Raw genomic sequence first — 11219 nt, 5'->3', positions numbered from 1 at the left:
CCGCCATTCGCTGGCGGCGCGGCACGCCCTCCGCCCCCCCGTGCGCTGATTGGCTGCCCGGGGTGGTGGCCGGCGACTTCCGGGAGTGCCCGCGGCGGCGGCGCTCGGGCAGGTCAGCGCGCGCAGCGGAGGAGGGGGGGGCCGCAGCGGCGGGGTGGGAGGCGCGAGCGCCCCCTAGTGGCGGGGCGGGAGGACGGGGCGCCGAGCACCCCGGGATCGGTACCGGCCCCGGCGTCCCCGCAGCCCCGGTGTCCCCGCAGCCCCGTCCCCGCGGTCCCGTTCCCGGCATCCCCGGTGTCCCCGCGGTCCCGTCCCCAGCGGCGCTGCCCCCGCGGCCGGTTGCGCCCCATCCCCGCGGGCCCGTCCCGGGGCTGCCGTGGCCGGTGGCCGGTGTCGTGCGTCCCCCCCCCCCCGCCCTCCCCGGTCCCCGGTGTCCCCGTGCGGGGCCGGGGGTGACGGCCGCGTCCGCAGGGCCCCCGCCGGCACCATGAGCACCGAGACGCTGGTGAAGGACGTGAAACCGGGGCTGAAGAACCTCAACCTCATCTTCATCGTGCTGGAGACGGGTGGGTGCGGGGGTCCCGGGGGGGCCGGGGTCCCCGGGACCCCCTGACCCCCTCCCGCCCCCAGGCCGGGTGACGAAGACGAAGGACGGGCACGAGGTGCGGACGTGCAAGGTGGCCGACAAGACGGGCAGCATCAACATCTCGGTGTGGGACGACGTGGGGAACCTCATCCAGCCCGGGGACATCATCCGCCTCACCAAGGGGTAGGGGGGGGCTCCCGGGACCCCGGCCCCCGCCGCCGCCCCCGCCTGAGCCCCCGCCTCCCCCCCAGGTACGCGTCCGTCTTCAAGGGCTGCCTGACGCTGTACACGGGGCGCGGCGGCGACCTGCAGAAGATCGGCGAGTAAGGACGGGGCCGGGGGGGCGGGGGGCGGCGGGCGGCGGGGGGACCCCACCGCCCCGCTCTGCCCGCAGGTTCTGCATGGTTTACTCCGAGGTGCCCAACTTCAGCGAGCCCAACCCCGAGTACGTGGCGCAGCAGTCGCAGAGCAAAGGGGTGAGTTGGGGCTGGGGGGGCCAGGCTGGCACCGCCGGGACCCCCGGGACCCCGAGCGCGGCCGCCCCGGCTCTCCGGCTCACAGCGGTGTCTCCGGCTGCTCCGCAGGCCCAGAACGAGAGCGCGAGTCCGGCTGCTTCGCAGACGACCCAGGGCCCCCCCGCAGCACCCCCAGGTAGGGCGCGCAGCCCCCTCCCCGCCCCGGGGGCGCGGGACCCCCCGGCGCCCGCCCCGGCTCGGGGCTGCCTCCAGCCTCCCCTTCCTCCCGCTGCTCTGCTCTGCCTCCAGCCTCCGACAGCCAGAACGGGAACGGGCTGAGCCCGGGGGGCCCCGCGCACCCCCCCAGCGCCCCCGCGCACCCCCCCAGCGGCCGCATCACCCGCAGCCAGCCCGGCCACCCCGGGCCCGCCGCCGGCCCCGTCAGCAACGGCAAGGAGACGCGGAGGAGCAGCAAGAGATAACGGGCCGGGACCCCCGCGGGCCCTCTCCCTCCGGCCCCCAGCACGGTCGGGGGGGGTCCCCGGCCCTGAGCAGCCCCCAGGGCGAGGAGGGGGCCGGCCGGGCCCCGCTGTCCCCCGCTCACATGCCGCCGGGGCGGGTGGGGGCGGCCTGGGCCCCCCCCCTGTCTTGGGCCGCCCCAGCTCAGGGGTCCCCGGGCTGAGCCGCGTGGCCGCTGCCCGGCTGCCCCCGGCCCCAGGGGTCCACAGCCCCCCCACCCCGTGCCACCCGCGCCCAGCCACTGCCTGCCCTCGTCTGCGCCGAGGCAGGCGGCCGCGACCTGTCGCGGCGGGTGTTAATAAAGGTTGTCCTCCTGCCTGCGCCTTGCCTGCTCCCTGCCTGCGGCCCTGGCCCCGTCGCGGGGGGCTCGGGCCCCCCTCGCCCTTTAAGGCCCTCCCCGCGCGGCCCCTCCCGGCGCCGGGGCTGGCTGGGAGCAGCGCCTGGGTGACCCTTGGCCCCCCGCTTCGGGCGCAGCAGACGCCGCGGCACGGGGACAGGGACGGGGGCCGGTCAGCGGCGCGTCCCCCGGCCCCCGCCATCGGCACAGCGCGGCCCCAGGTGAGCCCCGGGGGGCGCGGGGGTCCGGGGGGCGCGGGCGATGCCGGCGCTGCACCCACCGGGACGGGGCCCCGCGCACGGGGTGATGCCGGGGACCGCGAGGCCCACCTCGGCGGGAGGGGGTCAGCTCTGGTGGAGGTGGGGGCACCCCTGGGACCCTGCGCCGTGGTGGGCGTGACAGTGGGGCACCAGCTCCCGGAGTCAGGGGATTTTCCCAGCCCCATGGCATCAGCAAGTCCCACGTGGAGGCGGAGGACGGGCCCCACGGCCATCCCGCCGTCCTGCCCGCGGTGTGGCGTTTCCCATCACCGTGCAGAGCTGTTCCCGCGTCCCCGGCGGTGGGGGGGGGGCGGGGGGGGGGGGGCACGGCCGCGCCAGGCGGGGTGGTGGGTGGGTGCGTTGGGGGCGTGGGCGGGGGGGGGGGGGGGTGCGAGCGTCCTGCCGGGGGGTGCTGCTGGCCTTATCTCCCCGCCCGGTGAAACATTAACTCCAACGCAAAAGCTGGCCCAGTTGCAAAACCTCGCCTCAAGGCCGAGTGTCATGGTGCCCCCCGGCGTTCTCCCCGTCCCCCCCCCCCCCCCCCCCCCCCCCCCAGCGCTCACCCTGGGGTCCCCGGCCCCGCGGGGGGCATGGGGACGGCGTCTGGCCCTGCCCGGCCCCCAGCCCCGCTCCCCAGTGGGTGTCCCTGAGGCTCGGTGTGGGGACGGGTTTCCCTGGGCCGTGACCCTGATGCCGCCTGTTGCTTCCCAGCATCCCTGCGGACAGACGGACGGACGGACGGGTGGCAGGAGGGTGCGTACTGGGGGCTGCTCGGAGCGACCCCGTGTCCTGGGAGGGAGCCACGGGCGCCGGGGCTGTGTCCTACGGGGCTGGGGACACCGCAGCCCCCGCCGCCCTCACGCCAGCACCCCCCTCTCCCCCAGCTCCGCCGGGGACCCCCCTCCACCGCCCGCAGGATCTGGCCCCATGGGCCCCCGTGGGCTCCTCCTGGGCGTCCTGGGGCTACTGGCTCTGGGGGCCAGCGGGGAGCCGGGGCCGCTGCCCGAGGACGCAGCGCAGGAGCACGGCTACTACCTGCAGCAGCTCTTCGGGCAGTACGGGGCCAACGGGACGCTGCCCTTCGAGGGGCTGGCGCGGCTGCTGGGCAGCCTGGGGCTGGGCCGGGTGCAGGTGGTGCAGATCCAGCACGAGGAGCTGGGCCACGGCCACGTCAGCCACCTCGACCTGCTGGAGGTGCAGGAGGAGAAGCACCGGCACTGGCACCCCGTCTGGGAGCACGGCGGGGACCCGGCGCCCAGTGCCCCGCCGCCCACCCGCTCCCCCAGGTACCAGCTGCCCCCTCGCCCGCGCCCCGGGTGCTGGCCCCCCCACCCCGGTGCGACCGGGGGGCTCATCTGCGCTCGCCTCCCCCAGCCCGCGGCCCTCCCAGACAAGAAGCTGGACAAAGCCGGCGTCCACCGAGCCCCCCGGTGCTGGGGCCACCCCTGGGAGCCGCGGGACGCCCCCGCACCCCCGGCGGGACCAGCCCGGCCTGAGCCTGCTGGGGAGGGTGCTGGGCTTGGAGCACTCCGGCGCCGACCACCCGCACGACGACGTGAGCAGGGCCGGGGGGGTCGTGCCGTCCTGCGCCGCTGCCGCGCGCCGGGAGCCCCCGGGGAGGCCCAGCTGCTCCTCATCCCCCAGCGGGACCCGGGAGCCCCGGCCCCCCAGCGCCGCTCACCGCCACCCCCCGCAGTGCCTCAACGTCACCCAGCTGCTGGTGAATTTTGGGCTGGACTCGGTGTCGCAGCTGACGCCGGAGCAGTTCACCCTCCTCTGCCCGGCCCTGCTCTACCAGATCGACAGCCGCGTCTGCATCCAGCACAGCGATGAGGTGACGCTGCCTCCCCCGGGGGGGGCCCTGTGGCCAGGTAACCCCACCCCAGGGCCCCTCCCTGGCCCCCAGCCCCAGGTCAGCCGTCCCTGGGTCCTGTCCCTGCAGCCCCGTGTCCCCATCAGCCGGTCCCCAGGTCTCACAGTGCTCCATCCCCATCCCTAGGTACACCGGCGCCTGGTCCCCGCGTCCCCGTCTCCGTAGCCCCATCCCTGGCTCCCCCAGCCTCTGGTCCCGTGGCCGCTCTCCCTGCACCCTGAGCCCCCGGTCCCCCACCAGCTGGACCCTGCCCCTGCGTCCTCATCCCTGGCTCCTCCCTCATCAGCGCTCCAGGTCCCCTGTCCCTTCATCGCTGTCCCTGGATCCCTCCAGCGCCTGGTCCCCATGTCCCCAGTCCCTGCCACCCCATCCCTGCATTGACCATTCCTGCATCCCCGAGTCCCCCCCCCGTGCCCCCATCCCCAGGTTCCCATCACCCCGCAGTCCCAGGGTCCCCATCCTGCATCCCCATCCCCGGGTCCTGCACCCTCCTGCCCCGGCTGTGCCCGTCTCACCCGCCCTGCAGCGCTGGGCTGGGGGCTCCTGGCCGTCGCCTTCGTCAGCCTGCCCTCCGCCCTGGCCGTCGTCCTCGTCCCGCTGCTGAGCCGCAGCTTCTTCCGCTCGCTGCTGGCCTTCCTGGTGGCGCTGGCCGTGGGGACGCTCTGCGGGGACGCCCTGCTGCACCTCTGGCCCCACGTAGGTACCCCCGCCCCGGCGGCCCGCAGGTGGCACAAGGCAGCTGGGGGGGACCAGGGTGTCCGGGTCCCCCAAGCCACCGGGTCACCCGTGTCCAGGCCCAGGGGAGGCACCAGGAGACGCTGGCGGAGCCGGGGGCCGCGGTGCTGCAGGGGCTGGCGGTGCTGGGGGGCATCTACCTGCTCTTCCTGGTGGAGCTGCTCCTGGGGATGCTGCGGCGGAGCCGGGAGGCCACGGTGAGAGCCGCGGGCACCGGGCAGGGCGCGGGGCTGCCACTAGGTCCAGCTTCGCACCCAACGCCTGTCTTCCCCAGGGACGCTCCCCCAGAGAGACCCCCGACGTGGCCGCAGGGGTGCCGGCACCGTCGCGAGGAGGTAAGAGCCCCTCGCACCCCGCAGCGCCCGCAGCCGCCAGCCCCGGGACCCACCCCGCGTCCCTGCCGCCACAGGGGCCGAGCTGCGACGCCTGACGGCGCCGGAGCCGGAGCTGGAGCTGAAGCCCCACGGACGCCCCCACGGACACTCCTCCCACGGACACTCCCACGGCCCCACGCTGCCCCCCAGCCCCAGGGCCGCTGACGTCGTCTGGATGGTGGTGCTGGGGGACGGGATCCACAACCTGACGGATGGGCTGGCCATCGGTGAGGGGCACGGGGGGACGGAGACGGAGGGACAGGGGTGCTCAGGGACGGGGGTGCGCAGGGACAGGGGTGCACGGTGCAGCGGGGCACGGGGTCCGTGCAGGTCCGGGGCGAAGGACCCTCTTCCCGCAGGTGCCGCCTTCTCCCACAGCCTCTCCAGCGGCCTCAGCACGGCGCTGGCCGTGCTCTGCCACGAGCTGCCCCACGAGCTGGGTAGGTGCCCGTCCCCCCGCCAGCCGCGGCAGCCCGGGCGGCCCCCCGCCACCCACCGTCCTCTTGCCGCAGGTGACCTGGCGGTGCTGCTGCGGGCGGGCACGGCCCCCCGCACCGTCCTGCTCCTCAACCTGCTCTCGGCCCTGCTCTCCTGCCTGGGGGCGGCAGCGGGGGCGGCCGTGGGGCAGAGTGCGTCCCACCTCACCCCCTGGATCCTCACCGCCACCGCCGGCGTCTTCCTCTACGTGGCCCTGGCCGACATGGTAAGGGGGCGGCCGGGGGCACGGCGGCGGGGCTGGGTCTCGCGCCAGCCCCGCTGAGCCCCCCGCTCTGCCCCAGCTCCCCGAGGCGCTGCGGGGCGCCGAGGGCCCCAGCGAGGGCACCTGGGGCCGCTTCCTCCTGCAGAACGCGGGGTTCCTGCTGGGCAGCGGCATCATGCTGGGCATCGCCCTCGCCGAGGGACGCGTCCGCGCCTGGCTGCAGCCCTGAGCAGCCCCGGGGCTCGGCCCTGCTCGCCCCCGCTGCCGACCCGAGCGGGGAACCGCGGCCGAGCCAGCGGCGGCCGAGCTGGAAGGACGGCGGGAGTCCCAAGCGTGCCCCCAGGACTGGACCTTCTCCTCTCCTCGTGACCCCCAGAGGCATCCGCCGTCCCCGGGAGGCTCCGTGGCTCAGCCCTGCGCAGCTCCCCGGCCCCGCGGGGTCCCCTCGCCGCCCCGTGTCCTCTCCCGGGGGACCGGGGCGCCCGCGCTCCCCGGGGCGGGAGGGCAGCGGGTGCTCGCTTGCACGGCCCCGGGGCGAGGTCGAGCGCGTTTCCCCATCCCGCTCCCCCGGAGCGGCCGGTAGTGCAGAAAGGACAACAGGACATAGAAGCAATAGCATTTTAATAAACATAATTGATTCAAAGCCACAATATGAATAACAGGACTTGGTCGCAGCTTACATTGTATAAAATAGATCAAGTCTGAATGCTTTTTTCTTTTTTTTTTTTTTCCTTTTTATTTTTTTAATTTCTTTTTAGTTCCTTTTCCCCCCTCCCTCCCCGAAGGTGATGCAGGATTTCTGAAAATACATATATGGAACATCCGAGACAAAAGTAACCGCTCACTAGGCTCAGGCAGGGGTAAGGAGGAGGCCGACAGGATAGCATCTGCGCTGCGGGGACGGATGGCTTGTTGGGCTGATTTCCTTCTTCTCCTACGTATCGCCTCACATTCGCTCCCTAGAACCGCGAGGGGGCTGAACAGCTTTGCGTTTCCCTCGCACGACACGAAGGGATTTTGCTCGCTCCAATTTCCTCTACCCAGAGACAAGTGCTTCGCTGGTCGGGACCGATTTCGGGGCTCTCTGGGGCGCCTGCTCTCAGGAGAAGGGTGAGAAACCAGCAAGCTCAGGGGGACATGGCTCAGTTTGCCCACCAAGGCACCCGGCACCTCGAGGCCGCCGTGACGGCCCCGGGGAGATTTCATACTTTTTTTTTTTTTTTCTATTATTTTTAAATTGCACATCAAAACCCTACCCTACTTGCGGCGGGTCCCCACGGGGCAGGCGTGCGGGGGCGAGGGGCCGGGAGCCCCCGCGCCCCCAGGAGCAGAGCCCTGCTGGCCCCGCCAGCCACGCGCTTGTGCTTTGAACCAGTGGTTGAGAGAAGAAGCACCTACGGAGGGGAGGGAGACGCCTGAACTGCCGACGCGGCGGCACCGGGATCTGCATCGTGGGTGCCGTGGGACGGAGCGCGGACCCTGCCTCGGACGGGGACGGTGCCGATGGTGCTCGCTGCGGGGACGTTCGGGCACCAGCCCCTCGAGCTGACGCGCTCACCTCTCCCTCCCTGCCCAAGTACAAAGGCATCCGTGTTAAAGGTCCCCAGCAAGGACGACTGCCAATTAAGGCCCTGCCGCTGACGAACACCAGCGCGGCCGCACACTGGTTTTTGCTCAGCAGGTTCCACATTTCAGTGCACTGGAGGGGAACGAAGCCGGGGAGTTAAAGTAAAAATACCTTCCGAGGAGACGAAGCAGCTGCTACAGATGGAGGCGCGGGCGGACGCCCAGCGCGCGGGGCCGGCGCACGGGGGCTCGCTCGGGGCTGCTCCCCCCCTCGGCCCACCCCTTGCCGGGAGAGGGGCGCTCGCCCGTCGCAGGCAGATCCGGGCAGAGCCCGGCCGTTCCCGCCCTCGCTACACGCACCGATGTCTTGGTCCGGCGCTGAGGCCGCGGGTCCGAGAGGCGCGAAAGCATTTCCCCAGGTCTGTGCCCCAGCCCGGTTATTGCCAGAGGTAGGTGTGAACAGTGCAGAGAAGACACGAATTAAAGCAGCTCTTCGTTACCCCACCACCCCAGAAGCCCACAGGGTCTCTCCCCTCCCGCGCTGGCTCTTCCCATGGCACGGAAAGCTCCTGCCGCGGTGCGGCCGGCCCTGCCCCGGGCAAACGGGGGGATCGGGGCACCCTGTGCCTGGGCTGGCCTTGCACCGGGGCACCCGTGAAGCGTGGGGGCTCAGGGGGCCCAGAGCAGACGGAGCTGGGAGAGGAACCGGCTCAGGCCCTTTCCCCAGAGAACATCGCTCTCTGCTCCCTGCAAAGGTCTGAAACAGCCCAAAAACCAGCGCCAGGGACTGGGGTGTCCAAGTCCCCGGGGGTGTCCAAGGCTCCGGGGTCCGGCCAGCCCCAGGGCAGCCGAGGGGACGGCCACGCCGCAGGCAGGGAGCGGGGGTGGGCTCCAGTCCCTGCAAGGCGAGCCAGGCGCCGATGGCTCCGGGGACGCCCGGGGAGCAGCTCTGCCGAGTGCCAGCGCCCACTGCCCCGCGTTTGGCCCATCGGCAGCTGGACAGGGAGAGGCCCGAGACCCCTCCCCGTCCCACCGACGTCCCCCGAGCTGGACACCCGCAAGGGGACAAGCAACAGGCAGCGGAGTCACGGCTGCCTCCCGGGGCAGCGCCACTGTGGCAGGAGAGCGCTGAAATACGGACCAAGAGACACTGCAGCTGTCAAACGCGGACCGGCCGGCGGGACGGCCCGGAAGGCTGCGGGAGCAGGGACCGAGCCCTTCGTTACCAGCCTGTGCTTCCCTGACGCAGGACAGGTGAGAAATGAAGCAAAGCTCCGTAAACTCCCTTCCACGCGTATCGAGGAGGAAAAGGGAAGGGAAGAACCTACCGAGTGACTGCAAAAGGACTTTGAAAGGGGTCTTGGAGAACTTGGAAATCTTTAAAGCTAAGAGAGCGCCTGCTGAGACAGAGCACGTGCGTGCCCACAGACACAGACCCACACGCCTAACATCCACGACCCCGGAGAGGGCGAGGAACGCTCCCTCCGGAGCCAGGGAGGTCTCTGACCGGCAGCACTGCATCCTCCTTGCAAACAGACGCCGTTCCTTAACGCCCAGCCCTGCCCGAACACCAGCTCGCGGCTTGCTGCTCTGCGCTCGCACTAAATCCCAGCCCGTGACGGAATCCAGCCCGACGCCTGCAGCATTTAACGAGATTTCCTGGACACCAACAGGTTTGGAAAGTGCAGGGAAGCATCACGAGGCCCGGCCATACCTTCCGCCATGGGCCTGGCCGCTCCCTGCCCAATCCCTGGCTCTGCCGCGCTGGGACGGAGCTGGAGATCCGCAGGGAGAGGCTCTGGCCTGAAGCCGGCTCTCACGGCTCTCGCCGCTGGGGACGGGAGCCTCAGCAGGTTTGGGGCGCGCAGGAGAGGGAACAGAGGCTGACAGCAGAAACCGAGGGCTCAAAAAGAAATTCAGATCTGTTAGAGGAGGGGGAGGAACTGGCACGAAACGATTTCAGTGCAATTTTCAAGCCCATGCTGCAAAATGCGACGGCTGTAGCAGGTCGCTTCAGGACGCAGCTGCGGGAGAGCACGGCTGCTGCGGGGCACCGGCTGGAGGGACGGGCAAGGATGGGACCCCGGGCAAGGACCTGCCTGCTGGAGGGCTGAAATTCAGGCTCCATCCTCTCGCAAAACCAGCTGGGCCGCGGGTTTTGCTCTCAGCCTTCCTCTGCCCACCCCCCCTCTCGTCCCCGCCGCCGGAGCCAGAGGCTGGCAAGGGCTGAGGGGCGCGGGACAGGGGACATGCGAGCTTCTCGCGGCACAGAAGGACGAGGACCAGCTCCGAGCACCGTTCCCTCGCAGCCGCAGCCAGCCCCGGCACAGCAACCCCCGGCGGCCCCCAGCCCACCTCCGGCGCGCGGCGGGGACACGAAGCAAGCCGCCGGTTTGGTCAGTACCTTCAAGTAGGAAAAGCGTTCTCAAGTCCAGCGCTCAGGAGAGGCTCTGGGTTTGTCTTAATGCCCTCCGAGCTCCCGCACCGCAGCGCCTGGCACGTCGGGACCCTCCGCACGTCGCCCACGACCAGCCTACATCATCTTTGATTCTCCTTTTGGTCAAACCCCCAGGTCTCTCGCAGGCAGGAGCCGGGCAGCGTGCCCCCTCCGCCCCCCCCCAAACTGGCCACGTTTCACATAGTGCAAAATTCAGGAACGGAACAACGCCGCCGGCATCGAGGCGCCCGAAGACCACCCACCCGATGGGAGCCTTCGCCTCGTCCCGCAGCGGGGCTGGGACCCCCTCGTGCCACCGGCCCCGCTCCCCGGCCTCTCCTCCCAGGGAGGGCAGCCACCGCGTCTTATCCGACTTGGACTAACTGAACCGGCAGCTCCATCCACGTCCTTCGCCAGAGGCAGAGCTCGGAAGGGCTCACTCCTGGGGCGAGGAAGCTGCAACAGGTCTGCGGACAGACGGGCAGAGCAGCACGGTGGGGACCCGCAGCACCCCAGGGCTCCGAGGACCCATGACGACCCCTGGAAACTAAGTGCAGAGCACCAAAGAAATGGCAGTTTTGGTCAAGCCGTAGGAATTCACTCCCTACGGCCTTGGAAAAAAAGAAAAAGAAAGGACAGGAGGAAGGACCAGGCGCGCGAGGCAGCAGCCGCCCGCCCTCCGCAGCTAAAGGAGAAACCCCCGCGGGACCGAGAGCTTCGGGATGCGCAGCACGAGACACCCGGCACCCTGGATCTCCGAAACACCACACCCGCCGTCACGCACCGTGGCTCAGCTAGAGGTTTCCATGCATTTACTTTATTATTTTCAAGTTGACGAACAATATCGATACGACTGGGTTGAGTAAGGCTATTTTCCTCTTTTCTCCCTCCTTCTCCCCTGCACGGGAAGCTCAGACAACGCCCAGACACACGGACCCGCACACGAACCGCTTGCACGCACACGCACGCCAGAACACCGAGACACAGAAGAGGAAGAGTCGTTTATACCTGACTGGTGATGAGGTCTGTCCTATCTTATTCAAAGAAATGTTTATGTGCATAATATACAGAGGTGCAGCATTTACACATAGGATATTGTAAAGACACAGAGCTTGCTACAGATGCCTTCGAGTCCTTAGAGACGCATCCCCCTTCCCCGCCCTGCCCCTCGGGGGCTCCGACTCCATCCCATTCCAGCCTCACGCCGCAACTCCGAGGATTTTAGTTTACCTAAAGAGCCGCGATGCAGAGAGCCGCTGCAGAGACCCGGCAGGTCCCTCGCCTCGGGCGTACGTTACCCTCCGCCTCCCCGCTCCGAAGCTCCCGCCGACGCTTCGGCCCAGTCTCGGCTTTGTTGGGTTTTTTCTCCTTTCAAAC

The 11219-nt window shown here is 70.3% G+C and overlaps 2 protein-coding genes across 4 annotated transcripts; both read left to right on the top strand.

The window, feature by feature from the left end:
* Positions 1-45: 45 nt before the first annotated feature.
* NABP2 (nucleic acid binding protein 2) lies at positions 46-1655 on the top strand. 2 transcript variants are annotated; one of them, XM_087771806.1, is made up of 7 exons: positions 50-112; positions 472-566; positions 631-769; positions 838-909; positions 981-1062; positions 1171-1237; positions 1351-1655. In XM_087771806.1, exons 2-7 carry the CDS (start codon positions 488-490, stop codon positions 1521-1523), a joined length of 612 nt encoding a protein of 203 aa, XP_087627932.1. In that variant the 5' UTR covers positions 50-112; positions 472-487; the 3' UTR covers positions 1524-1655. The 2 variants fall into 2 exon arrangements, with proteins under 2 accessions (XP_087627933.1, XP_087627932.1); XM_087771807.1 differs by lacking the exon at positions 838-909 and having other exon boundaries at positions 46-112.
* Positions 1656-1734: 79 nt separating this feature from the next.
* SLC39A5 (solute carrier family 39 member 5) lies at positions 1735-10852 on the top strand. Of its 2 annotated transcripts, XM_087771741.1 has the most exons (12): positions 1735-2118; positions 2869-2910; positions 3042-3443; positions 3532-3712; positions 3854-4028; positions 4557-4726; positions 4825-4962; positions 5040-5100; positions 5175-5366; positions 5499-5579; positions 5652-5842; positions 5919-10852. In XM_087771741.1, the coding sequence occupies exons 3-12, from the start codon at positions 3085-3087 to the stop codon at positions 6066-6068; spliced, it is 1698 nt and encodes a 565-aa protein (XP_087627867.1). In that variant the 5' UTR covers positions 1735-2118; positions 2869-2910; positions 3042-3084; the 3' UTR covers positions 6069-10852. The 2 variants fall into 2 exon arrangements, with proteins under 2 accessions (XP_087627867.1, XP_087627865.1); XM_087771739.1 differs by having other exon boundaries at positions 3532-4028.
* The last annotated feature ends 367 nt before the right edge of the window (positions 10853-11219 follow it).

This window comes from Nipponia nippon, unplaced genomic scaffold (assembly GCF_047370975.1).
Source record: "Nipponia nippon isolate SJK-2023a ecotype South Korea unplaced genomic scaffold, ASM4737097v1 scaffold_35, whole genome shotgun sequence".
In the NCBI taxonomy this organism is placed as follows: domain Eukaryota; kingdom Metazoa; phylum Chordata; class Aves; order Pelecaniformes; family Threskiornithidae; genus Nipponia; species Nipponia nippon.
Note: the sequence above shows the minus strand (reverse complement) of the source record. Positions and strands in the feature narration are given on the sequence as shown.